The sequence below is a fragment of the Camelus dromedarius genome, chromosome 10 (assembly GCF_036321535.1).
Source record: "Camelus dromedarius isolate mCamDro1 chromosome 10, mCamDro1.pat, whole genome shotgun sequence".
NCBI classification, from domain to species: Eukaryota; Metazoa; Chordata; class Mammalia; order Artiodactyla; family Camelidae; genus Camelus; species Camelus dromedarius.
In genome coordinates, this window is record NC_087445.1 from 48,877,222 (window position 1) to 48,901,184 (window position 23,963).

General features: G+C 48.0%; 1 protein-coding gene across 1 annotated transcript in view; it reads left to right on the forward strand.

The window, feature by feature from the left end:
* The window catches only part of CCDC180 (coiled-coil domain containing 180), a 51,981-nt gene that overhangs the window by 10,998 nt on the left and 17,020 nt on the right, over positions 1–23,963 (forward strand). Inside the window, exons 9-24 of the mRNA XM_064490325.1 lie at positions 349–512; positions 1,934–2,053; positions 5,518–5,597; positions 7,938–8,026; positions 10,039–10,161; positions 11,285–11,458; positions 12,299–12,414; positions 13,513–13,639; positions 14,236–14,275; positions 14,404–14,894; positions 16,116–16,327; positions 19,686–19,861; positions 21,302–21,482; positions 22,430–22,576; positions 23,276–23,420; positions 23,610–23,726. Of these exons, the coding sequence (XP_064346395.1) occupies positions 349–512; positions 1,934–2,053; positions 5,518–5,597; positions 7,938–8,026; positions 10,039–10,161; positions 11,285–11,458; positions 12,299–12,414; positions 13,513–13,639; positions 14,236–14,275; positions 14,404–14,894; positions 16,116–16,327; positions 19,686–19,861; positions 21,302–21,482; positions 22,430–22,576; positions 23,276–23,420; positions 23,610–23,726 (2,502 nt within the window). The remainder of the gene's footprint in view (positions 1–348; positions 513–1,933; positions 2,054–5,517; positions 5,598–7,937; positions 8,027–10,038; positions 10,162–11,284; positions 11,459–12,298; positions 12,415–13,512; positions 13,640–14,235; positions 14,276–14,403; positions 14,895–16,115; positions 16,328–19,685; positions 19,862–21,301; positions 21,483–22,429; positions 22,577–23,275; positions 23,421–23,609; positions 23,727–23,963) is intronic.

Consider the following 23,963-nt stretch of genomic DNA (forward strand, 5'->3'; position numbering starts at 1 on the left):
TAAACAAACAGTTACACTGAGAACCCACTGAAGTGGTTAACTCCAGTGAACTTAAAATCACCTTTTTAAAAACAATCTGATGTGGCCTTGTAGCTGGGTTGAAATACACAGGTCAGGGTTCATAGTTAAGTTCTCAGGAGGGACCCCTGTCACTGTCCATAGCCGCTGACCCTCAGGCAGCTTCCTTGCGTGCCCAGTACGGTCCCCGTCAGACACTGCCGCTGCCCTGCAGTCAGCCTGCAGCCCACCGAGCCCCTCTCCAGCACCCACTGGCCCTCTCCAGCCAAGCCTTGTTCTGACCTCAGAGAGTCCCTGCTGCATCTACAGACTGCCCACCTGTGTCTGCAGGTCATAAACCACGCCCTGCTGGGCAACCGGAGGGCCCTCGCCCAGCTGTTTGTCAACCTGATGGAGGCTGCGCTGCAGCAGGAGCTCGACAGCCACCGGCGCTGGCAGAGCCTGGTCGATTCCTGGAAGGCCCTCAAGAAGGAGGACCTGGTGCGGGGTTTCAGGTTGGTGGCCGCCCACACTGCCCGTGGCTCTTTCCCCGGCCCGCCCGGACAGACGGCGGCATGGGCAAGGGGGCGCATTCTGCATCTTCCCCATCTTTTGTTGTTACTTTAAAGTGCTGTTTTTCTGGCAGTAAATATAATAAGTGCTCTTGTTTTTTTTTTTAAGTTAAAATAGATAAAAGTATAAGGAAGAAATTAAAAGCCACCACTAATGCCTCACCACAGTGAGAAGCAGAGCTGACATTTTGGTATATTTTCTCCCAGCTTTTTTAGACCCTTACCGTGTGTGTAGATTTGTACCTCGTTTTCTTCTTGCACATTTTCTCATAAGCATTTTCTGAGTACAGTGCAAATTGAAAACATTAGTCTGATTATCTGTCCAGTGACCATTCTTTACTACTCCACACAACCCAGTGTTGCTGGACAGAGGCCAATGGCCACCCCTCAGTTTGGGACGCTTCCCGCCCTGTGGTAGCAGGCTTCCCCCATGGGAAGGAGGGTGAAGAGAGGACTCATCGCCAAGCTTCCCCCACCAGGTGACACTTTTGTTAATATTGACCAAGGGGTCCTGGAGCTTTTAGCCAACAAGGAAGGCTCACTTTTGCCTGGGACCACGATGTGTGAGGACACCAAAGAGCATCTGTCTGTCTGCGCTATAGGCCTAGGGGTGGGAGGCCCATTTATAAACCTGCATTTCCAGATGGAGAGCCCTAGAGTCTGACGCTGTAGATGAAGGAAAAATGTACCAAGGTCTGGCTCCACTTGACTTGCCCTGTGACCTTGATCAACGGCTTGAGCATTCGGAGCCTTTTTCTGCAGGCCCCATGATGGCCTGGTGCTAGGGTTTTGGTGATGATCAACAAGATGCTGTATTGACAGTGTCTGGCTTGGACCTGGGCCTGGGCCTGGGCCTGGAAGGATGTTACAGATGTCAGTAATCACCGACAGTGATGGCAGGAGCTGACATCCGCTGGGCATTTCCCAGTGGCCAGGCATGGTGCTAAGGGCTTTGCTTGAGTTATCTGGCTGGGTCCTCACAAGTACCAGATGAGGAAGGTGCTGTCGTTAGCTCCATGACAGAAGAGGAAACTGAGATTCAGAGAGAGGGAGTGAGTTGCCCAAGGTCACAGAGCTGGAGGTGGCAGTCAGGACCCTTACTCTGTCTGTGCCTGCTTGTCCCATGCTCTTAGTGCCAGAGCTTCACTGGCAGTCTCTCCATCCTTCTCTCTCCCATTGTCCCTCCCCCACCTCTCCTCCATCCTCTCCTCAGTGTCCCGGAGGCCTAGACAGGGAGGAAGGGTCTTGGAGTGGTGTCAAGGTGCTGGGGTTTGAATGTTCTTGCTATGGGTCTCATCCCTTCTCTCCTACCCACCCACTTTGCCCCTCCTCTCTCCATGGTGCTCATGTATCTGGACACCCAGTGAGTTCATGGCCAATGAGAGGATCCAGGCTCCTCCAGCTGTGAAGAAGGAACTGGAGAGCATGCTGAAGAACCAGAGCACCCTGCAGCAGAAGCGGCTGGAACATCTCTGCACCATCTGGTACAGCGGGCAAGGTTGCTGGGGAGGGGTGCTTCGGGGGTCCATGGGAGAGGCAGGTGCAGTCATCAGCGTTGACCTTTCCCCTGAGGTGTCCTCCAGACCAGGCCATCTCCCAGTTCTCTGGTTTTGGGCTGGTCACTTGGGCCCACGTTCTGGGGTGTTCTAGCCCCAGCGGCAACAGGGAACATGACACATTTGCTGTAGAAAGAAGTTTAGTGCAACTGTGCTGAAAAGCTTGGAAGCAGGCAGTGACAAGGGGTAAGGTCATAGGAGAGTCGGGGAGGGAAGAGCCAGGCCAGGGCAGTGGGGAGCAGAGTGGCTCCATCAGCTCTGCAGTTTGGAGGGTGGATGCAAGGGTGTGAGGCTGGAGGCCCGAAGCGTGGTGAGGGGGCTGCTGCCATCGGACAGGGGACCTGTTAGAGGGTGAAGATGCTTCCCTCAGACCTGGGTCCATCAGCTCTGACCCCACAATGAGCTGTTTGGTGGGGGTACACTGAGTGTACTAGACCCTGGAAGCCCACTGCGTGGGGAGCCTGTCGCATTCACCCTCAGCAGCAGGAGGGAGCCTTCATGATCCTGCAAGGCAGAGATATTTCATGTGCTGGGACCTGTGTACCTTGTCATTCCCTTTCACCCTGACCACCCAGGACACAGGTTCTTCACGTTTCCCACCACAGAGCCCACGTTCTCCTAGGATGTAAATGACTGTTAGGACCCCACACGACTTGAGCCAGAGAGTCTCCCCCGGGATGGGCATCTCCTGCCCCACGCGCAGCCACATTTTCATGCAGGTGTGAAGTTAGCAAGGTGGATAAAAATCTCAGCACAAGGAAAAATGCTTTTGTTGTTTTCTGTGCCTCCACTTACTTCTGACTCTGAGTCCTTGTTCATTAAACTGGACAAAATTTAGTCTTTTCTTGGGGGTCCTGGCCAGTAAGGATGGACATCCCACCCAAAGCCAAGTCTGGTCATCAGTGTTTGGTCCACACACATGCCACTGGGCAACTGCTGTTGCCTCCTGACAGCTGGACGCAGGAGTCTTGAGGGACTGCTCAGAGCCCCTGTGTCCTTACACCCAGGCAGCCATTCCTGTCTAGGGAGCTGGATCTTGCACCTGCTCCCACGGTGCCACCAGGAAGTAGGACCCAGGCTGGCACTGTCCATCCTGCTCTGTCTGCACCTCCCCCCGGTGGCTTTCTATTGGGTGAGGAGATAGTCATGGTCCCCAGGATCCCCCTCCTCCCCAGGGATCTCAGCCCACTCCCACAAATGCCTTCTCCTCACCAGCACTCTCGGCTCTCCTGAGAACTTAGACTTTTGCAAACAAAATGCAGAAAGATTTCTAGGCTGATGTCTTTTCTGCCCCACCACATCCCTTGCATAGGTGGTGAACATGAGGCTGGCTACTGTCTGAGTGGAGGGGAGAGACAGGGCCAAAGACATGGAGAAAAATGCATTCATTGATTCTTGTGGCCACAGCTAGGACACACTATGTAATGGTGGTGTTTGCAGGCAGAGCACAGAGCTGGGTGGGTGACATGACCTGGGCTGGAGGAAGGTGGGGGCAGTTCTAAGAGATCACGGGCAAGAGTACATTTACAGGACTCAGTAGTGGGGCGATATAAAAAGGTGAAATCAGGACACAATTCCAGTGTCTGGAAACATTGCAAACACAATGCTTAAGCGCACAACTTAAAGGTAAATTTGCAAAGCCTTGATCACAAAATTCCAGTGAGCGTCAAGAGGGAAGGTTTGGGTTTGTGGTGTTTGTGCAAGGAGGTCTTGACGCTCCCACAGAGCACACCATGTAGATACCACCTAGTTCTCCTTCACCTGTCAGCAGCTAGGGAGCCTTCCAATCAAGTCTGAGGAGCTGTTCCAGGAAACTGCCTCATACGGGATCACAGGCAGCCCCACACCCTGTCCAGACCCACAGCTTCAGGCCTTTCCCTGGAAACCCCAGAAACCCAGTGAGGATCCTTGTTTCTGCTCATGCCAGGCCCTCTACAGGCTTGTGGGGAGTGATGGCAGAGGGGTGGAGGGTCTTGCTAAGACTCTCAGTGCCCTAAGAGCAAGTTATCCAAAGTCCTAGGAGAACCCTCATGGATTTTCCTGGACTCAATAAGCATATGTGCATGTATTTTAAAAATTATTTAAAAAATAAATTTTGTATTTTGGAATAATGTTAGATTTACAGAAAAGTCACAGAGATAGCATGCAGAATTCCTGTGTGCTCCTAATCCAGTTTCCCTCCTGCTGTCCTTGTACATGGCCACTGGACACTTGTCAAAAGTAAGAAATTAAGTTTGGTCCATTCTTATTAACTAAATACCAGACTTTTTTGGATTTTACGAGTGTTTCCAGTGACGTCCTTTCTCTATTCCAGAACCCAACCTAGAATACCATATTGCATTTAGTACAATGTTTGGACTTGAGATTGTGCCCTGCACACTCCTGTATCTACCTTTTGCTCTCTATTGTCCCACTGTAAGTGGGGTGCCCAAGACCATCCTGGGTTACACATCTTGTCCTGGCATAATCGTGAATAGCATCCCCCTTTCACTGTCAGAAATATCCTGGTTTGGACAATAAATAATATGCCATATGCATCTCTCCATGCCATTAAACACCACCTAAAACTTACTTAGTGGCTTAAAGCGACAATCATTTTTTGCTTCTCATGATTCTGTGGGCCAGCAGCTGGGGCTGGATGGTCTTGGATGGCTTCACTCCTGTGTCTGGAGCCCAGGCTGGGATAGCTAAGGCCTCTCTCCAGTTGCTCTCCAGCCTACTCCAGGTTAATCCAGGCGTAGGGGTGGTGGTGGTGGTAGCAGAAGAACTCCTTACGACAAGAGAGGGCAAGCAGAATGCACAAGCCCTTTCCAGCCTCTTCTGTCACGTTTGCTGGTATCCCACTGGCCAAAGCAAATCACATGGCCAAGTCCAGATCCAGGGATGGAGAAGTAGACTCTACCTCCTGGTGGGAGGGGCTAACAATACTGATCATTTTTCAATCTGTCATACTCTTTTTAATGACTACAGAAGAGAATTCATGTACTTTATTTAGACAATTCCCAATTTTTGAAGGTTGCTTATGATTTTGGGGGTGTTTATTAACAGGACTGTTAAGCAACTGCCTTAATGCATAAACTTTGTATGCATCTTATGTTCTTAGTTCTGATTAGGTTCCTTGAAGTGGCTTCCTTGGTCAAGTGATATGAACCATTTGGATTTTTTTTGCAGTAGGAATATTTGGTTTTGTTTCCTAAGTAACAGGCACATTAATATTAATAGACCTTTTCATGATGTATGTTTTTGGCACCCAGAGATCCCCACAAGTCACTTGTTTCTTCACTATTTACATAGATGCTACCCTGGACCTATGTTCCTTGAAGATGCTACCAATTTTGGCAAGTGACTGTTTTACTCAAGCATGGCTCACTTGTCCTATCTTCCTTCCCCAGTGACCTCCTGCCCCCCAATTACAGCAAAGCTCAGCTAATGGAATGGCGTTCTTCTCTCAACTCCCTGAATAAGCACCTCGGTAAGTGAGGTTGTGGGATCCCACTCAGTTCTCTCCGAAACTCTGTTCAGGTAGTAGCTTCATAGCAGCTTCAGTCTGTCGGCCAGTCATTTATATGAGAGTCTGTTGCAAATTCAGGAGGGAGTGGCACATCCCTCCTGCGGAAGGAGGGTTGGGGTGTGGAGGGAAGAGTAAACTCTGAGGGTTCATATTGGGCCCTAAGACCTTGCCTGGCAGAGCCCCCTCCTCCCTCCCACCACCTCCTGAGTCACTGCCCAGCCTGCAGCAATGCCAGCCCTGCACTCTGACCCCTGACCACAGCATAGAGCCAGAGGGATGGCTCCAAGGACACCTGAGAGGGCAGCGGGAGGGCCAGATCCTGGGCGTGTGAGGTTAAGCACTTGGTCTTGCAGGCAGAGAGATGTGGGTTTGGTGCCCAGCTTTGCACTGTCCCCTCTCTGTGACTTTGGGGGATTCATGTCTTCTCTTGAACTCAAATTCCTCCTCCATAAAATAGGGATCTCAAGAGCAAAAATAAAGGTGCCTACTTTGTGGGGCTGATGTAAGAATCACGTGCTATCCTGCCGTCCAGTCATAGTTTAGTGTCTGGCTTACTCAGTGCTCAAGAATAAATGGTATGTTTAGAAATTCTCTATAATCAGGATCTTCAAACTCCAGCCCATGGGCCACTGACAGTAAATAAATTTCATTGGAACACAGCTCTGCTCATTTGTTTTCATACTGTCTCTGGCTGCTTCTGCTTTACAATAGTGGAAATGAGTGGTTGCAACAGAGACCACAGAGCCCTCAAAGATGGAAATATTTACTGTCTAGCCTGTTATAGAAAAAGTTCGCAAGTCTTGCTCTGGAAGATATATAATATTTCCATCTCCTTTAAGGGTCACAGCAACCCAGTGAGGTCAGTGGTGTCATTGTTGCCCTATGATAGAGGAGGTCTCAGAGGCACAGAGAGGTGAAGTATCCTGCCCAAGGTCACACAGCTAATGAAGTGTCACAGCTGGATTTGACGTGGGTACTTTGGTTAGTAGTACTCATCATTGCTCCCAGGGCTCTCAGGTTTATAATTCCAAAGGTATTATATTATAATACCAAGGGTAAGAACCCTGAGACTCCAAATAATAGCAATGGTTACTGTTCACTGGGAACCTCCTAGGAACAAGCATGGTGCTGGGCCCTGGTAACCAGCAGGGCAGGTCTCCCCTTGGGTGCTTCCAGCCCAGAGATGAAGTCAGACCATGCAGGATGTCACAGCAGAGTGGACAAGTGAATATGTATTTGGGAACTCAGCCTGGTTAAAGACCTTGCCAGGGAAGTGATTACCCAGTTGGGACCTGTAAGGCAAGTCTGAGTGAGCCAAGCCCAGGGCTCAAGGGAGCACTCCAAGCAGGAAGACCAGTATGTGGGGAGGCTGAAAGACCAGACAGAGCTGGGGCCTTTGGGAAGGAAGGTGGCAGGGGAGGCTGGAGGATGCCAAAGGGCCAGGCTATGTTGGCCACGTGGCCGTGTGTAAGAGGCTGAACTTTATCCTGAAGGCAGTGGGAACCCAGTGGAAGGTTCTGAGGTGGGAGTGATAAGGTTAGAGTGGGGAGCAGGTCACAGGGGTTCAGGAGCAGAAGCACAGAGACCCCTGGGGGCTTCATCACAGTGGCTTCACAGGAAGAGTAGGATATGCTGGCCTAGGAAGTGGTCCTGGGGATGGGAGAAACCAGCTTTAGAGCTTCTGCTCCCCAGCTCCCCTGCACATCTGCCCTCCCCAGTATTCTGACTGCCACCCAGTCTGCCCTCCCCAGCCCTTGTCGAGGAACAATCACCACACAGTCTTTATGTTACCTGCTGGGAACATTAAACTTCATTTGCTTATTTAGACACCAAGAGTCACACTGAGGTGACTAAAAACGAGAAACAGTGGGGAGGAGGAGGAGGAGAAAATCAGTCAGTCAGTCAGTCAGTCAGTCAATCAATCAGTCAGCTTCTGACCATTCTGCTAGTCCATTCCCTTCTTAAGGAATTCACCACAGACATGATCTGTAAACTCTCATTAATTTGCAACCCGGTTACTGTTTTATGACTTGGTACAACTCCCCAAAAAGAGTTTCACCAGCATTGAAACTGAGTCAAGAGCGGAAGAAGGTGGCTCCTTATTTGAGGTCCGTATCTTGGGTAGGTATTGAGAACTTTGTGAGGAGGAAGATACCTTAGCCCCTGGTCTAAATTATCTCCACTATCGAGGCACTTGGCTGGGGAGAAGTCACGTCCCTTAACGATGGGAAACTCCTCTCCTATCCTCCCCCCCACTTCCTGCTGGAAAAGCTGCTGACGTGTTTTTTTCCACCCGTGGAGATGCCTACCATGTGGACTGCATGATGCAGATCCGCTTGCAGTACGAGAAGACCTGGCAGGAGTGCCTGGCCCAAGTGCAGAAGTGTAAGGTGGGTGCCCTTCCCAGCCCGTCTGAGGAGAGGAGCAAAGGACACGGGGCCTGGTGTCCCCCCGCACACCCCTGCCCCTCTCCAGCCTGCATCTCCTGCTTTCCTTCCTCACTGGCCTCTGGGCATTCTGAAGCTGCTCCTGCAGCCTGGACCCCCTCCTCCCCAGCTCTTCCCACCCACCCCTCAGTAGCCCCAACATGACCTCCTCCAGGAAGCCTTCCCTGACTCCACAGATAAAGTTTACACTGTCAGATCACCTCAGCCTTCACTCTTGACCCTCTATCACTTTTGGCACTTGACATTATTATTATTGTTTTTTAAAGTGACATATAGTTGATTTACAGTGTTATGGTAGTTTCTGGTGTATAGCCTAGTGATTTGGTTTTATATATATATATATTCTTTTTCATTGTAGGCCATTACAAGATATTGAATCTAGTTCCCTGTGCTATACAGTGGGACCTTGTTGTTTGTCTATTTTATATATAGTATTTAGTATCTGTTAATCCCAAACTCCTAATTTATCCCTCCCCTCTCACTTCCCCACTGGTAACCATAAGTTTGTTTTCTATGTCTGTGAGTCTGTTTCTGTTTGGTAAATGAGTTCATTTGTGGCAGTTGACATTATTTATTCGGTGGAGGTCATATCATGGGAGTTATCTCCATGCTTGCCTTTTATAAATAGTGTTGCCACTGCCATCAGCCCCAACTTTACCCTCCACCTGCCTGCCTGTTAGAGGGTGAGACAGTAAGTTCACTCACAAACCCGTTCAATTACAGTGCCTGGTTTTCTGAGGCACAAGAACATACTTTGTCAAAATGCCCCCTCCCTGCCTCCTTGGTGAAACTGTTTAGATGAAAAACCCAGAAGAGGCTAATCATTTTGAAGATGGTCTAACCTGCCAGCTGTGGCAGTAGGAGTCCCCAAGCCATGAGGGTCCACCTGCTGCCGCCAAGAAGCTCCTGCTGCTCCACCCCTCACATTTCAGTCTGTTGAGCTTTTGCTCTGCCTCCAGGACTCTGAGATGAGCGTTCATGGGGAACAGAGCACTTTCCGGTACAATGCATGGTGCAGGTGCTGCGCTCCACCCACTTTCATTGAATCCTACAAGGTCCTGCAGAGCGAGTGTCGCTGGCCCCATCTGGAGATGAGAAGACCAAGTTTGCAGAACTCTGGGGGCCGCCGGAGCCCACAGGGTTCTGCCCATTTGCTCTATGGCCTTAGGGCCAGTCACAGGCCTCTCAGTTAGCCCTTTAGAGGGTGTCAGATCTTGGGAGTGAAGCCTGGAGGGTGAGCTGGGAGGGGAGCCTTGTGCCCTGGAGAGCCTTCCCAAGACCACACCCCTGGCACTCACCCCCTCCTCATTCACCCCTCCCCTTTGCCCCTGAGTGCTGACACCTGTGCCCATGCTCACTGCACTTTTTGGGTGCAAGCAAGGGATGAGTGCTGAAGTCATCATGTACCCCAAGAGCACTTTGAGCTTGACAGAGGGCACCTGGTTTCCTGTTCAGCAGCATTGGAAGTATACAACTGGAGAGAAATTCTTAATTTGGGGGAGGTTGATTTATATTAGATTCTGTGCAAAAGCCAAGGCTTTATTAATATAGAGAGCTCACTTTTCATTTGGCATAGTTTCCAACAGGAGATGGAAGCCCTGTCTGGTTTGGAGCAACGCTGAGGCTGTCTAGGGTGGTGGTTTATGCTTGTAGGGTCTGCAGTAGGACAATTCTGAGTTCAGATCTGGGCTCACCACTTGTCAGATGTGTGGGCTCCAACAAGTTCCTTCACTTCTCTGAGCCTTAGTTTCCTTGCCTGCCAAACAGGGCTACTGAGAACACCTCTGGGGGAGTCAGTGAACAGGGGCAGCACCCAGCACCTGCACATAGTGGATGGAAAGCTGGACCATCTTCACTGCTTTGGGGGTTTCCTCCGGGGTTCTCAGGGATGGGTGGGAGGCAGTCTCAGGGGACAGGACCAGCCCTGAGCCAGGCTCTGCCTTGTCCCTCTCTAGCAGCAGCTGCTGGACTGGAAAGCCTTCACAGAGGAGGAGGCCGAGGGCCTGGTGAGCCCGTCCTTCTTCCAGTTGGTGGGAAGTCTCCAGAGCAAGGTGGAGGAGGAGCTGGAGGTCTTGGACGTGCGTAGCTGGAGAGCAGGATTGGGGTGGGAGGGTCGCCCGGGGTGCTGGGCTGTGGGAGGAGTGGGAGTCCTCAGGCTTACAACTTCCCTGTCATTCGTGAGTCCACCGCCGGTCACGGCCGGCCCCTCTGGAGCAGCACTCAGGCTCAGCCTGGCTCCCCAGCCACCCCGCTGTTGCCACCAGGACTCCAAGCGAACAGTCCCAGGCAGTGAGGGCTTCCCAAGCCCTTGCTGAGTTTGGGTGCCGAAGGTCATGAGGAACAATAAGCCCCCATCCCAAGATACTCAGAGTCTTGAGCAGAGGGTCAGCAGACATTTTCTGTCAAGGGCCAGATAGTCAATATTTTAGGCTCTGCGTATTGTCAGGTTTCTGGCACAAATTCTTGCTCTGCTGTTGTCACAGAAAAGCGGTCCTAGGCAATGCAGAAATGAATGGGGATGGCTGCATTTCAAGAAAACTTTGTTGACACTGAAATTTGAATTTCATATAATTTTTACATCATTACATATTTTATTTTGATTTTTTTCAGCCATTAAAAAAAATGTAAAATCTGTGCTTAGCTCCCAAGGTTGAATAAAAAAGGCACAAGGCTACAATTAGCCCAAAAGCCATAGTTTGCCAACCCCAGACCCCATGAGAGTGTAAAACCCATATGAAAGGGGGAGAGGTGAGGATTTAACAGCAGGGTGTGGCGTTTGGCTCAGATGCTGAGTCAGGGAATTCCAGAGAAGGAAACGTACCCCAGGCCATGGTGGGTGTGGCCCACCTGAGGGACCAGGCTCACGTCTGGGGTGGCTCCTTCTTCCTTCTTGGCCCCAAACTCTTCTTCCTGTCAGCGACTTCAGTGGACATGGAACAGGTGTAGAAATGGGTCTTCAGGTCAGTCAAGACAAGCGCATGGCCTTGGACAAAACAGAAATGCTGTCCTGGGGTGGGGTGGGGCATGAGCCAAGATGGGGCCTGGAAGACAACCTTGTGGGTAGTGCCCACGCAGTGATGGCCAGTCCCATGAGACTCAGGGCCTCCACAGGCCAGCGAGGGAGCCCCACCAGCGGGCCCCTCCTGCTCACCCCGGGCAGGTGGGCACTTACAGCCCCTTCTCTACGTTCTGCCACTGCAGAAATCCTTTGAGGCCGTGGCAAAGCAGGCAGAGTGGCAGAGCTCAAACCTCTTCAGCTACTTCCAGGAGGCTGTGCAGCTGTGGGAGGCACATCAGGGCATGCTGTTGATGCAGGAGCTGGAGCTCGAGAAGAAGATGGAGCAGCAGAGGCAGAAGCACAGCCAGGAGAACCAGGTGGGGCCCCAGCATCCAGGGCAGCCCCCACAGGGGACGAGTGAAGGGCCACACTCAGCTTGTCAGTGCCCAGTGGCGCTGCTCAGTGGCCTGTGAACTCAGCCAGCACTCAGATGTAAGAGCAAAAGGACTTCGATCCATACTTCCCACCATATTATACATACTATATTTTAACTTTTATATAAAAATTAACCCCAAGCATATCTTTGACTCAAGTGTAAAACCTCAAGCTATAAAACTTGAGCAGATGGGAGACTGAGGCTCACCTTGGTCATGGGACCGGATGGGAGGAGGGGAATTCTGCCTGAGTCAGGTCCAGGCCGTGCAATGGGTCCCAGATCCAGATGTGTCTGTGAGACAGACAGACTTGGGGGCATGGAGCATCTACCTCTGGCAGTCCTCCTGTCCCCACGGGACATGAGCTGGTCCCCACCTACCTGCCTTCACACCGTCTGGGGTGGAGGGGTACTCAGCATCTGACATCAAGTACAACAGATGAGGAGAGTGAGGACTAGGAGCCTCCGGAAGGTGGAGCGGGGGCCTGCCCTGGCGGGGTGGGTGGAGGAACCTGTCCTTGAGGAGTCCCATCTAAGCGAGGTCTCCAGGGATGTGAAGTAGACAGAGAAGAATATTCTAGGCAGAGAGAAGAACTCAAACGCTCAGAGCAGTGACAGTAAGGGTGTTGGCACATTTGGTGCCCGTTTTATAGAAAAGAGAGTCCTGAGCCTGCCTGGGGCACCTGGACCACAGCTCCAGGGACAGAGTCTCTGCAGGTCGTATACAGTCTTTGAGCTCTGGTAACTCACATCTGCTTCCTCCTGTTTGGGGTGCGGCTGCCAGGCCCAGGAGGCTCACCTCGACAAGCTCTTGGACCAACTGAGGCAGCAAAGCAATGAGGATACCCTGAAGTTTCACCTGGAAAAGGCCAAAGATCTTCTGAAGAATATGAAATACAGGTGGGCAGACCGGACCCTAAAACGCAGAAGGGGATGGCTTGGAATTCATATTCAAAGTCAGAGGCTGCCTGCTTAGGAGCCCAGGGGTGTGCCTAGCAAGCTCAAGATTAAAATGTTGCCTCCAACTTTGGAGAACATTTGCAGCTCTGCTCTCAGCCAACCCAAAAGCTTTCAGGGGGAATTTGATTGGAAAAGTCTATGGAGGGAGGTTACAAGGCCATGTAGTTTAAAGGTCAAGAGCATGGGTCCTCCCCCACCTTCTTAAATTTCAAAGCATACATGCTTTTTGTTAAAGAAAAAAAGTTAACCTATATAAACATATAGATAATTCCCCTCATTCCTACCCAACTCTTCCTTTTTAATGGACATAGACATTTGTATATGTTGTGTATGTGGAGATACATACATATATATGTATATATAATGCTTTTTAAAATAAAGGTTGCTAATTGTTCTATAACTGCAGATACATTTCACTTTAAATGAACGTGTAGCATTCATTGATATGATGCTTCATACTGATTTAACCATGCTCACATTGATGGACTTTTTAAGATTGGTTCCAGCTTCTCAATATTAAAGACAAGTCCCTGTGATCTACCTTGAACCTTGTGCTTTTGTACAACTAATTCCGTAAGGACAGTTCACAGAGATGAAACTGCACTGCAAATTGATTTCAGTACTTAGATTCAGAAGAATATTTTAAGGCAAATAAGTAACCCCCTGAACCTTGGTCTTCTTACCTAGGAAACAGGTAAAAGTCTGGGCCTTGGGGTTTTGGAGGGTTTGATGGAATAATGTAGGTAAAGTTCAAGGACTGGGTTAGGACAGTGGATAGGAAACAGGAATCCATGTTACAACACGCAGAGAACTCATGTGTGTTTTCTAAACGTTCTACAAAGAATATATGTTCTTTGTGAGATCAGAAAAATAGCAAAACAAACCAAAGACTATTATTGAAGTGAGGTGGCAGCTCTGTGTAGAACTAAACGCCAGGTACTAGCCCACTCCATGTGGTCCAGGGCATGGCTCTTAGCTGAGGTCTCTCATGCCCAGCCAGCCCCACTTAGACGGTGGTCTCACCTGCCAACCTCCCAGGTATGAGAGTTTCCATGGCCTCCTGATGAAGGAAGTGATGGAGTACCCAGCGGTCATACTGAAGGAACTCAACTCCTACAGCTCCGCCCTCAGCCGACACTTCTGCGTCCGTGAGATCTTTGAACAGGTATGGAAAGGATACAGAAAAACCCAGCCACTCACCAAGAAGCAAAGGGGGGAAGATGACTTCTAGTTCTTATTTGACTCAATTTTGAAAGCATCTCTAACCCGTGGGGAATTAGAATCTTTGTCAGGATATCAAGGAGTGCTGAAAGTGTGTCCTATAGAGATCATCTCTTTCTCAGATTTAAAGAGGTTGCAGGGCTCAGAATCCAGGCCTCAGGGCTCTCAGGGAGCTCCCAGGTCATGTAAATCCTGTTCATTCTGTGTGTGCGCATCCAGCACTGGGTGCAGCAGATTCTCGCTCTTCTGTTTGCATCCTTCAGTTTATACTTTGTTATTCTTTGCCCCAGATCACTATCAAAATGTGTCAGAACAAGATTTTATTCTGTGTGATGAAAGTTTTGCTAGCCTGCTTGGGGTTAAGGAAAACTGATTGGGAACACCCTGATTACCCCCATGAAATAAGAGGTCAAGGCCTGCAACAGATGTCAAGAGGAAGGGGCCGGTCCTTTTCCTTAAAAGGAAAGAGAGGCCTTCAGAAGTGGCACCCTGGAGGAAGGCAGCACTGCTCATTCAGTGTCCTGTGTTTTTTCCTTGTAGAACTTGGATGGGGAAGTCTTTTTCCAATTGAGGGAACCAGGTAACATTTTTACAAGTCAAGTCTGAGTCTCCCTGACTTCGTTCTTGTGTATCTGGGGCCTGGGGAGACCCAATCAGCCTGCACTGGTAACCCGTCTTTTCTTGTGCTTTGGGGTTGGTCATCAACAGAACCACATGCAAAGGACTTCCAGGAGAGAATGAGAAAACTGAGGGGGAAACAGAGAGCTAAAGCAGACGGGAGCAAAGGTGAGGAAAGCGTAAGTAGGGGGACGAGTTCCCTGAGGCCAGCAGAAGAGACAGAAGAAGATCAAGAAACTGAGTCCTCCACAACTCAAGATGTGGTAGTGAGCCCACAGGAAAAGTCTGTCCTGAGTGAAGAGTTGGAGGAATCCAGGGAGGACTCTATTCCAGGATTAGAAGAAATGCAGGTTGAAAAAGACAGCTCCTTAAAACCAGCCCTGAGCCAGGAAAATGTGATGGTTCAAGAAGAAGGGAAAGAGGAGGAAGAGGAGCAAGAGGAGCAAGAGAAGAAGAAGGAAAAGGTGGAGGAGAGAGAGGAGGAGGAGGTGAATGAACAGGAAGAGGAGCAAGAGAAGGAGGAGGAGGAGGAGGAAGAAGAGGAGGAAAAGGAAGACTACGAGAGTTCACCTGTGGATGAGGTAGGCCAGCCATGGATTCACTCTCGCGTATGGAAATTGTGCTCTGCTCACTCTGTGCATCCCTAACACAAGCTGGGTCCCCAGTGGCCCAGGCTCCATTGAGGTTCATATGAGGAATTCCAAATGTATGCACACCTGTTATTTTTGTCCACAGGGATCCAATTCTGATCTTACAGTATTGCTTTTAAAACTCACCCTCCTCACAACCCGTCTTGCAGCCTACTCTGAAGCCACCCCTCAACTTTCCTCATCCTTCCCTGGTCCTCTCTGTTTCCCAGCTCCTCTTTATTGTGTAGATCAACTTAGCCTCTCCGTTCTCTCTCTCTTCCTGTTCTCTGGTTGTGTAACAAAAAAGATCCGTATCCAGGGTAGCAGGCAGCTCTCCTTAGAGTGCAGGGAAATCTTGTAAATTTGTAAATTTGTAAATCTTGTCCTCAGAACACATTCAAACTCACAGTACAGTAATTATGGCATTGCAAAAGACTTTCTCTTTATTTCTGTGAAAGAATTGGCATATAGACCTCTTTTTGAACAGGGACCCCAAACTCAAACGCCCACAGGCATGTAATAGAAAAGAGGGCTGGACACCAAGTATAAAATAGTGACAAGTGGTGGAGATTATTGTCTTAGTCCGGTCAGGCTGCTGTAACAGAATGCCATAGACCAGGTGGCTTATAAACAACATTCTTTATCACAGTTCTGGAGGCTGGGAACTCAAGATCCAGGCACTGGCAGCTTCAGTGTGCTTCTTGGTCCATAAACAACTGCCTTTTTGCTGTGTCCTTTACATGGTGGAAGGGGCAAGAGCTCTTTGCAGTCTTTTTTATAAGGGCACTAACCCCATTTATGAGGAAGGGCTCTGCCCACATGATCTAATGACCTTCCAGAGCCCACCTCCAAATACCAACACATTGGGGATATGAATTTTGGAGGGACACCAATATTCAGTCTATGACAACGTTGTAGCCATTGTTCAGTTCCAGCTAATGATGCCATGTGGGAATGTAGGCTCAGAATTGTCAGATTTTCTGATTTTTAAGAGAAATCAGAAACCCAGATCACTAGGTAGAATTTCCCAATTTTAAAAGCACTGTCTGGGAAAAAAAAAATATAGGCAAGATTTGGCCCACAGTTTTACAACCTCTGATGTCAAGAAACCTGTGATGGGGATCACCAAGCCTGTTTGATCATGTCAAGTGTAAAGTCCTATTTTCTGCCTAGGTCAAAGCCCAGGAAGAGAGTCTACAGGACATGGAGTCCTTCACAACCTCCAGTGGGAATACTTACTTTGTCTTCCTACCCCTGGAACAAGAAGACAGTAGCAAGAGACCCCATTCCAGCCTTTCTGCCATTCTCTTCAGTGACGCTTCCAGTGCCGAAGCCCTAGAACAAGTGGTCATTCCGTCCAGACTAGTTTTAGAAATTAAGAAACAGTAAGTAAAAACCCCTTTTATTCTCATTCTCTTTGGGTTTTATTAACAAGGTGAAATACTATAACAAAAGATTGGACTGGTTTCAGCTGGAAAAGGAAACGTAGGTAACTGAGGCTAGAGATGAGACACACAATAAAAAGTAGCAAATGCCCAGGAATTTTTTGCAGTCACAGACATCCTCTGTGAGAGCGAGCCTTCTGCCTGTCCCAGGGCGCTTTGCAGGCCTGGGCCTTTTACATAAGAAATAATGTTTTCCCTACAAGGTGTTTCTGGGTTCTCCCTTCTGGCATGTCTATAGTATTAGAGTTCTTTTTCTTTTTTTTTTTTAAGTATATAGATATAGACCATAGATATGAATATATCAGTATGGTATTTTGCTCTGATTATGTAACACATTTAGTGCAGAAAATTAGAAAATTTAAAAAAAGGGCAGTGAAGAATATAGAATAATTTTACCACTGAGCATTTAGCTACGCTACCCTAACGCGCAAGTTTCTGGGCCTTCATGTTTGAATTTGGAACAAATGTGGAAATCTGCATTTGGCTTTCGGATGATAGCATTTGCATTGCCATCCTGACACTACAGTATCATAGCTAGGATTGACTAGCTAGAGATCACCTGGTTAGTCTACCTCCCATGTTTACACATGGACAGGTAACCAGAGTCAGGGAGCAGAATCAGTAAGGTCAGGCCTTGGGACTCTGTTCTCCTTCAGTTCAGTGTCATCTCACCTTGGAAATGTCTCCTGCTTTGAACCTCATCCTTCTCCTTCCTCTATCACCGGCCCTCACCATTGACCATGGGATGAAGAAAAGCAAGGACCAACACCAGAGCTAATATTTGTTGAAAGGGTTTAATACTCTCAATAACTATGAGAGGGGTGCTATAATTAGCCCATTTTACAGATGAAGAAACTGAAGCTCAGAGTTAATAAGTTGGACAAGATCTCTGAGATAGGAAGTGATTAAATTCAGGATATGAATTTAGAGCCTGTAATGTCAGAGTCTTGAACCAAAAGCCATCTAGCCTTGGGACTAACCCCCAAAAATGGTTCTATGTTCAGCCAGTTGCATTTGCATATTGAGGAATTGCATACATACCAAAAAGGTATGGAAATCATGAGTACATATAGCTCAAAGAATTGTCCAAAGGAAACACACGCAGTAATCAGTACCCACAAGAAAGAGAGCACGACCAACCCTCCAGGAACCCTCGTAACATACCTGTCACAAGTCACTGCCCTCTCTTCCCCAAGGGTGACAAATATTCTAACTTCTGAATTAGTTTTGCTTGTTTTATTTGTTTTGGGTTTTTTTTTTTAACATTTTTTATTGATTTATAATCATGCTTGTTTTTGAACTTTATTTAAATGGAATCATATTGGATATATTATTTTATGTCAGGCTTCTTTCATTGTGTTTGTAAGATTCATGTATATTTTTGAGTGTGCCTATAGCTCATTTTTATTTCTGTATAATATTCTATTGTAAAAAAAGATGACCCATTTTACATATCCATTTTACAACTGATACACATTTGGGTTGTTTCCCATTTGGGGCCATACCAGTAATGCCGCTCTGAACATTCTTGTACAAGTCTTTTGGTGAACATGTGCATATATGTTAGATATATAACTAAGAGTGGAATTGTTGAGACATTGACTTATATGTGCATCCATCTTGAGGAGATACAACTAAGAGATACTACCAAAGAGCTTTTTTAAGTGGTTTTGTTTTTAACAATTTACAGCAGCGTATGAGAGTTCCAGTTGCTCCACATCCTCACCAACACTTGGTATTGTCAGTGGTTTTTGGTTTTGATTTTAGCCATTCTGGTATGTGTATAGTGGTGTTTCATTGTGGTTTTAATTTGCATTTTCCTGATGAGTAAGATGTTGGGCATCTTGTCATATATTTGTTAACCATTTAGGAATTTTTTTACGGAAATGCCTAGTCAATCTTTTGCGCATTTTTTTCTGGTGGATTACCTATCTTTTTTCTTTTAGTTTATGCAAGTTAGTTATCTATCTTAGATATGATTTTTTTGTCAGTTAAATACATGGCAACTGTTCATCCTCTCTTTGTGCTTGCCTTTTTTACTTTCTTAAAGTTAACTTTTGATGAACAGAAATCCTTAGTTTTAATAAGGTCCTAGTTGTCAATTTTTTCATTAGGTTTAGTGTACTTTCTGTCTTATCTAAGAAATCTTTGCTTGCCCCAAGGTCATTAAAATATTCTGTGTTATCTACTACAAATGTTATAAACTTTCATAGTTGGGTGTATAATTCAAGTGGAATTGGTTTTGTTTATGTGTGAGGTAGGAGTCAGATTCATTTCTTTCCCGTATGGATAACCAGTTAACTCCAGGCCATTTGGGAAGACTCTCCTCTCTCCACGGCTTTGCTGAGCCTCTTCTATTTCTGTAAGTGGCTATCCTTGTGTCACCATGTCCCCTGATTGATTACCATAGCTTTACACTAAGTCTTATTGTCTAGTTGTGTAAAGCCCTCCAACCTTGATGTTCTCCAAGATTGTCCTGACTATCCTTGGCCCTTTGTATTTCTATATAAGTTTGAAATCAGCTCATCAGTTCCCATAAGAAGATAAACATCTGCTGAACTTTTAATGGTTATTGTATTGAATCTATAGACACATTTGGGGAGAACTGACGTCTTAACAATACATAGCCAGGAAAATCACTGTACATTTTTAACAGGACAAAATAATAAACTGGGAAGAATATTTGCAACTCACATCTCAGTCAAAGGACTTCATGTTCTCAATATGTAAATATGTATAAGGAGTGCCTAGAAAGTAATAAGGAAAGAAAGAGCTACACACTAGATTAATGGGCAAAAGATATTAATGGGTAGTACACAGAAAAAGAAATTGCCTTAAGCACATGAAAATATGCTCAGTCTCAGTCATAATATGACAAAATTATGAAATTCAAGAGTTTGACAGTACATTCTGATGCTACAGAGAAAAAGGAACTGTTATTTATCGTTGATGGGAGTTCAAGTTGCCTTGTGACAGAAGCAGTTTGGCCGTATCTACCAGATCCACAAATGTATTTTAGGCTTTGATTCAACAATTCCCTCTTAGGGAATTTATCCATAGAAATTATGCTACACTTGACGTATGTACAGGGTTATTCATTGCAGCCTTTTTTGTAAGAATAAACCATTGGAAACCACCCAGTATCCCCCAGCAGGGTGTCTGGTTAAATGAATGATAGTCCAATGTAGTGGGGAATAAAATAAGAAAGAAGGAGTGGAAAAGGGAAGCACTTTATGTATCAGTATGGAAAGGTCTCTCCATGATCGCCGTTGCTGACCCTCACACTTCTCTTCCTCAGGCTTCGAACTGGCTTCTTTGAACACTTAGAAAAGTGGTTTGACCAATGTGCTGTCAACACCCGGGTCATCGTGGCCACCAAGATTGATGAGCTGGATTCAGAACTGGAGCTGCGTTTGCACCTGCACCAGCCAAGAGCCCAGCAGATTGAAAAGGACATCCACAACGTCAGAGCAGGTACCCCAGGCCCCTGGTGTCTGTGCCACTGCGGCTCTGTGTTCATTAGCTGTCCCGGTTTGCACCCGCATGACACTTAGCATGTTGTCATCACACGTTGGAAGATGGTATTCAGAATCCTCACTTACGATTTCTTTTTTTATTAAAGAATGTGTTAGATGAGGAAATGAGGAGAAATTGTCCTGTTTTAACTTTGTGGATCCCAGATCTGCTCACATATTTGTCAGACATACACCTGCATGGCTTATACTCTAGCGGCAAGCCTGTTGTTCAGGAATTAGAGCTAGCAGATTCAACCTCTCTAGCTGTGTGACTCTGGGCAGGTTACCTGACCTCTCTGATCCCTTCTTAACCTGTAGGGCATGTTGTACAGTGAGGAATCACACGCCTCTGGTACAAACCAGAGTCTCCAAAAGTGGTAGCCATTATTTTCAGCTTATAATTTTTAACACTGAAAGACATTTCTGCCATTTCTCTTTAAGGCAGTAGCCTCCAACAGTTTGGGAGAACACACTTTTAGTTGGTGCCTTCAATGACCCTTTGTCAGGTTTTGGCTCAAGTCACACTTCAAGCTTCATTATAGACCCTGAGAGTTCACAGCCCCTACATGATGCCGGCCAACCTCCTATTGCCTGGAGCAGTGAGAGAGGGTGGACTCAGATAACCGGTCCAGAGGCCCAATGCTTGTGGCTTTGGGAGACCTGCTTGACTTATAGAACCTCATTGTCCTCATCTGAAAAATGTGTGCATTAAATAGAAATACAAACAAAGATGTTCCTGAAGGCCGGTTTTCTTCCCCTTTCCTTGCTCCTGATGTGAAAACTGAGGCCAGAGAAGCAAAACCTCAGAATTTATTTTTGGCAGAACTGAGACCCAGGCAGCAGGGGAGTCAGGTAAGATGATCTGGGGCTCTCTGCTAGCTCTAAAGGCCTATGATGGACCTCTTGAAGCCAAATCCTTTTTACTCCACCTTCAAAGTCCATTTTAATTCAGGTTCGTTGGAAATGAGTAGCCACAGATTTAAAGGGATAAACCCTGACTGCCCAGCTTTGTGCTGATTGTTTCCTCCCAGACCCTCTCACTGGATCCCTGCCCTGCCAACACCCTCCACCCATCCCACCTGCTCTGGGGATGAGAGATGCTCTCTGTCTCCTAGGCTTTGTTCCCTTCTGCTGCAGGCAGGGCATCTCCACCAGCAGGGACCTCCCTGTTCACAGCTGGCCAGAGCCTCCTCTCCAGTTAAAGACCTCTGGGCCATCTCAGAATGGCCTCCCTGAGATCTGCGTGCATTCCCAGGCCAAGCCCTGGTGAGGGCAGCGGGGACAGGATAAGAGACCTTGGCCCAAATGATCCCTGCTCTGCAGCTGTCCCGGGAGAGGCACATCACTGTCCGGGAAAGCTCTGTCCCGGAGGGCCTTAGCTCCCCTCATCCTTTTTCAGCTGAGCTCTTGCTTCATAAAGAGCGACTGGACACCCACTGTGCGGGGGTGATGGAGATGCTGAGGAAGGAGAGGGTGATGTTCTGCCAGTTCCAAGAAGAGCAGAACACGAGGAGGAAAAACTTCCGCCACAAGATTCGTGACATGGAGCATATCTTCTTGAACGCCACAAAGAGCCAGAAGTAAGGGCCCTGGGAGTCTCCACCCTAGCCTCGTGGCCCTAGAATCCCAGCCAGGTAGCCGTTCTCAAAGGAGTGACCCCCTACCCATCCCCACCCACTCCTGGGGATAAAAGGAGAGTCAGGTGTTCCAGGCCCCCAGCAACGTTCTCCTTTCATTTCACCCCTTCACAAGAGTAAAGGTCCAACTGTACAAAGCATCTGGCCAGGGCCTGGGTGCTGGGGACGGGGGAGCAGCCAGAGAGAGAAAAGGGTGCATGCGATCAGAATGCAGGGGTGCAAACGATGTGCCCTGAAGTGTTCATGGTGGGAGAGATCACTTCTATCAGGGGAAATCAGCAAGAGCTTCCAGAAAGAGGCCCTGGGACAAGGGATGAGGGGAGATGGGGAGGGGGCAGAATTCTCCCATCAGAGGAGAAGCACTGGCCCAGCCTTAGGTGGGGATGTGCTCAGGGCAGAGCAAGGGGCTCCAGGGAAGCCTTTCAGGGATTTGAGGTGGAGGCTCTCGTGTGCCCAGGGAGGCCTCCTTTCATGTGAGGAGCTTTCCGGGTGTCTGTACAGTGCTCAGGTATACAAGAAGCAGCCCGTTAGGAGGGACTTGGGTGTAAGGAAACTTGCAGGCGCTCTTCCAGGAATGGGGCACAGGAGTCACGTTGCCAGGAGTTAGAAAGAGAGAGTGTGCTGGAAGGAGGACGCAGATCCAGTGGGACCTGGGGGTTCTTTTACCAATTTGGTGTGAGGGGCCAGCCAGAGGAGAGGGGTACCCCCTGATCAGCACCCTGAGAGTTCCACACGGTGTCCTGCACATGCTGGCATTGGAAGCTTCCTCCTGATGCCTCTTTTTCTACCCGGAGGAGACAGGCAGTGGCTCTGGTGGCCCCACAGCCGGGCCTCCCAGGTTGCCTGCTGTCCGCACCCAGGTCACCCCCCTGCGCTCCCATGTCCCGCAGGCTCGTCGCACTCAGCAGCACCCTGCACCAGGAGCTGCTCAGCTACGTTGACGTCATCCAGTTGTCCCTGCGCAGCTTCCGCCAGTATCTGGAGGAGAGCCTGGGCAAGCTTCGCTACAGCAACATTGAGTTTATCAAGCACTGCAGGTGGGAGTCAGCATCTGGAGCCTCTGTGGGCCACTGGGCTTCCTCTGTTGAGAGGTGGCCATGGTCCTGTTTGCCCCTTCATTCTTTAATTGTGATAAAATATTCATAACATAAAATGGTTCATTTTAACCATTTTAGGGGTTAAGTTCAGTTGCATTAAGTCCATTCGCATTATTGTGCTACCATCACTGCCATCCATCTCCAAAACTTTTTCATCTTCACAAACTGAAATTATATGAACATTAACTTAAACACTAACTGCCTGTTTCGCCCTCCTCCAGCCCCTTTCGCCCTCCTCCAGCCCCTGGGAACCACCATTCTGTTTTTGGTCTCTACGAATCTGACTCCTCTAGGGACCGCCTATAGGTGAAATCACACAATATTCGTTTTTTTGACTGTCTGGCCTTTTCACTTAGCATAATGTCTTCGATTCTCATTTGTCTCGTAGCATGTGTCAGAATTTCCTTTCTTCTTAGAGCTGAATTATATTCCATTATGTAGATATAGCACATTTTATTTATCCATTCATCCCTTGAAGGACATTTGGGTGGTTTCCCTGCTGCTTTCCTTCGACTCCCTGCATTTATTTTTCCACGATCTTGTACTTCTAATCTAAAGCCTTGTCAATCACAGTGTTTGGACTGGGTCGAAAGTTTCAGGTCTGATCAGTGGCTTTTGTTTCTCCCAAATTATTTTCAGGTTGTTTTCAGAGGGAGGCAACTTTTCTTCTGAGGAAATCAAGTCACTGTGTCATCGACTGGAGAAGGAAGCTGCCCGGATAGAGTTTGTTGAAAGTTTAATCATGATCAACATGGAAAAGATGGAGAGCGAATACCTGGACCAGGTGTGTGGACCCTGCCCCGACCTCCAGCCGGGCTCCCAGGACGCCTGGTTACAAGGTGGTCACCTTGCTCACTGCCTGATGGGCCAGTCATACCCTTTCCAACATTAATTGAGCCTGTCCCATCTGCTTCTAAAGTCCAAAAGTTCCAAATTATGGCCCCCCTTTTTAATTTTTTCTCTTTCTTTACAGGCTAATGAGGTCATCAACAAGTTTGAAAGTAAATTCCACAACCTGACTGTGGACCTTATTTTCATAGAGAAAATCCAGCGGTTGCTGACCAATCTGCAAGTGAACATCAAGTGTGAGGTAGGACAGCTTTATCCTTCATCTGGTGAATGTTTACCACACACACTTGCATGCCAGGCACTGTCCCAGATGCTGGCAATACTGGTGTGGTCTCTGCCCTGTGGGACTTGCACTCCAGCCGGGCAGTCAGAGACTGATCGTAATAACTTCTAACATCCACTGAGTTATTATGCACCGTGCATCCTGCTAACTGAATTATTTTGATTAGCTGTACGAGTCCTCACAAGAGCTGTGTGA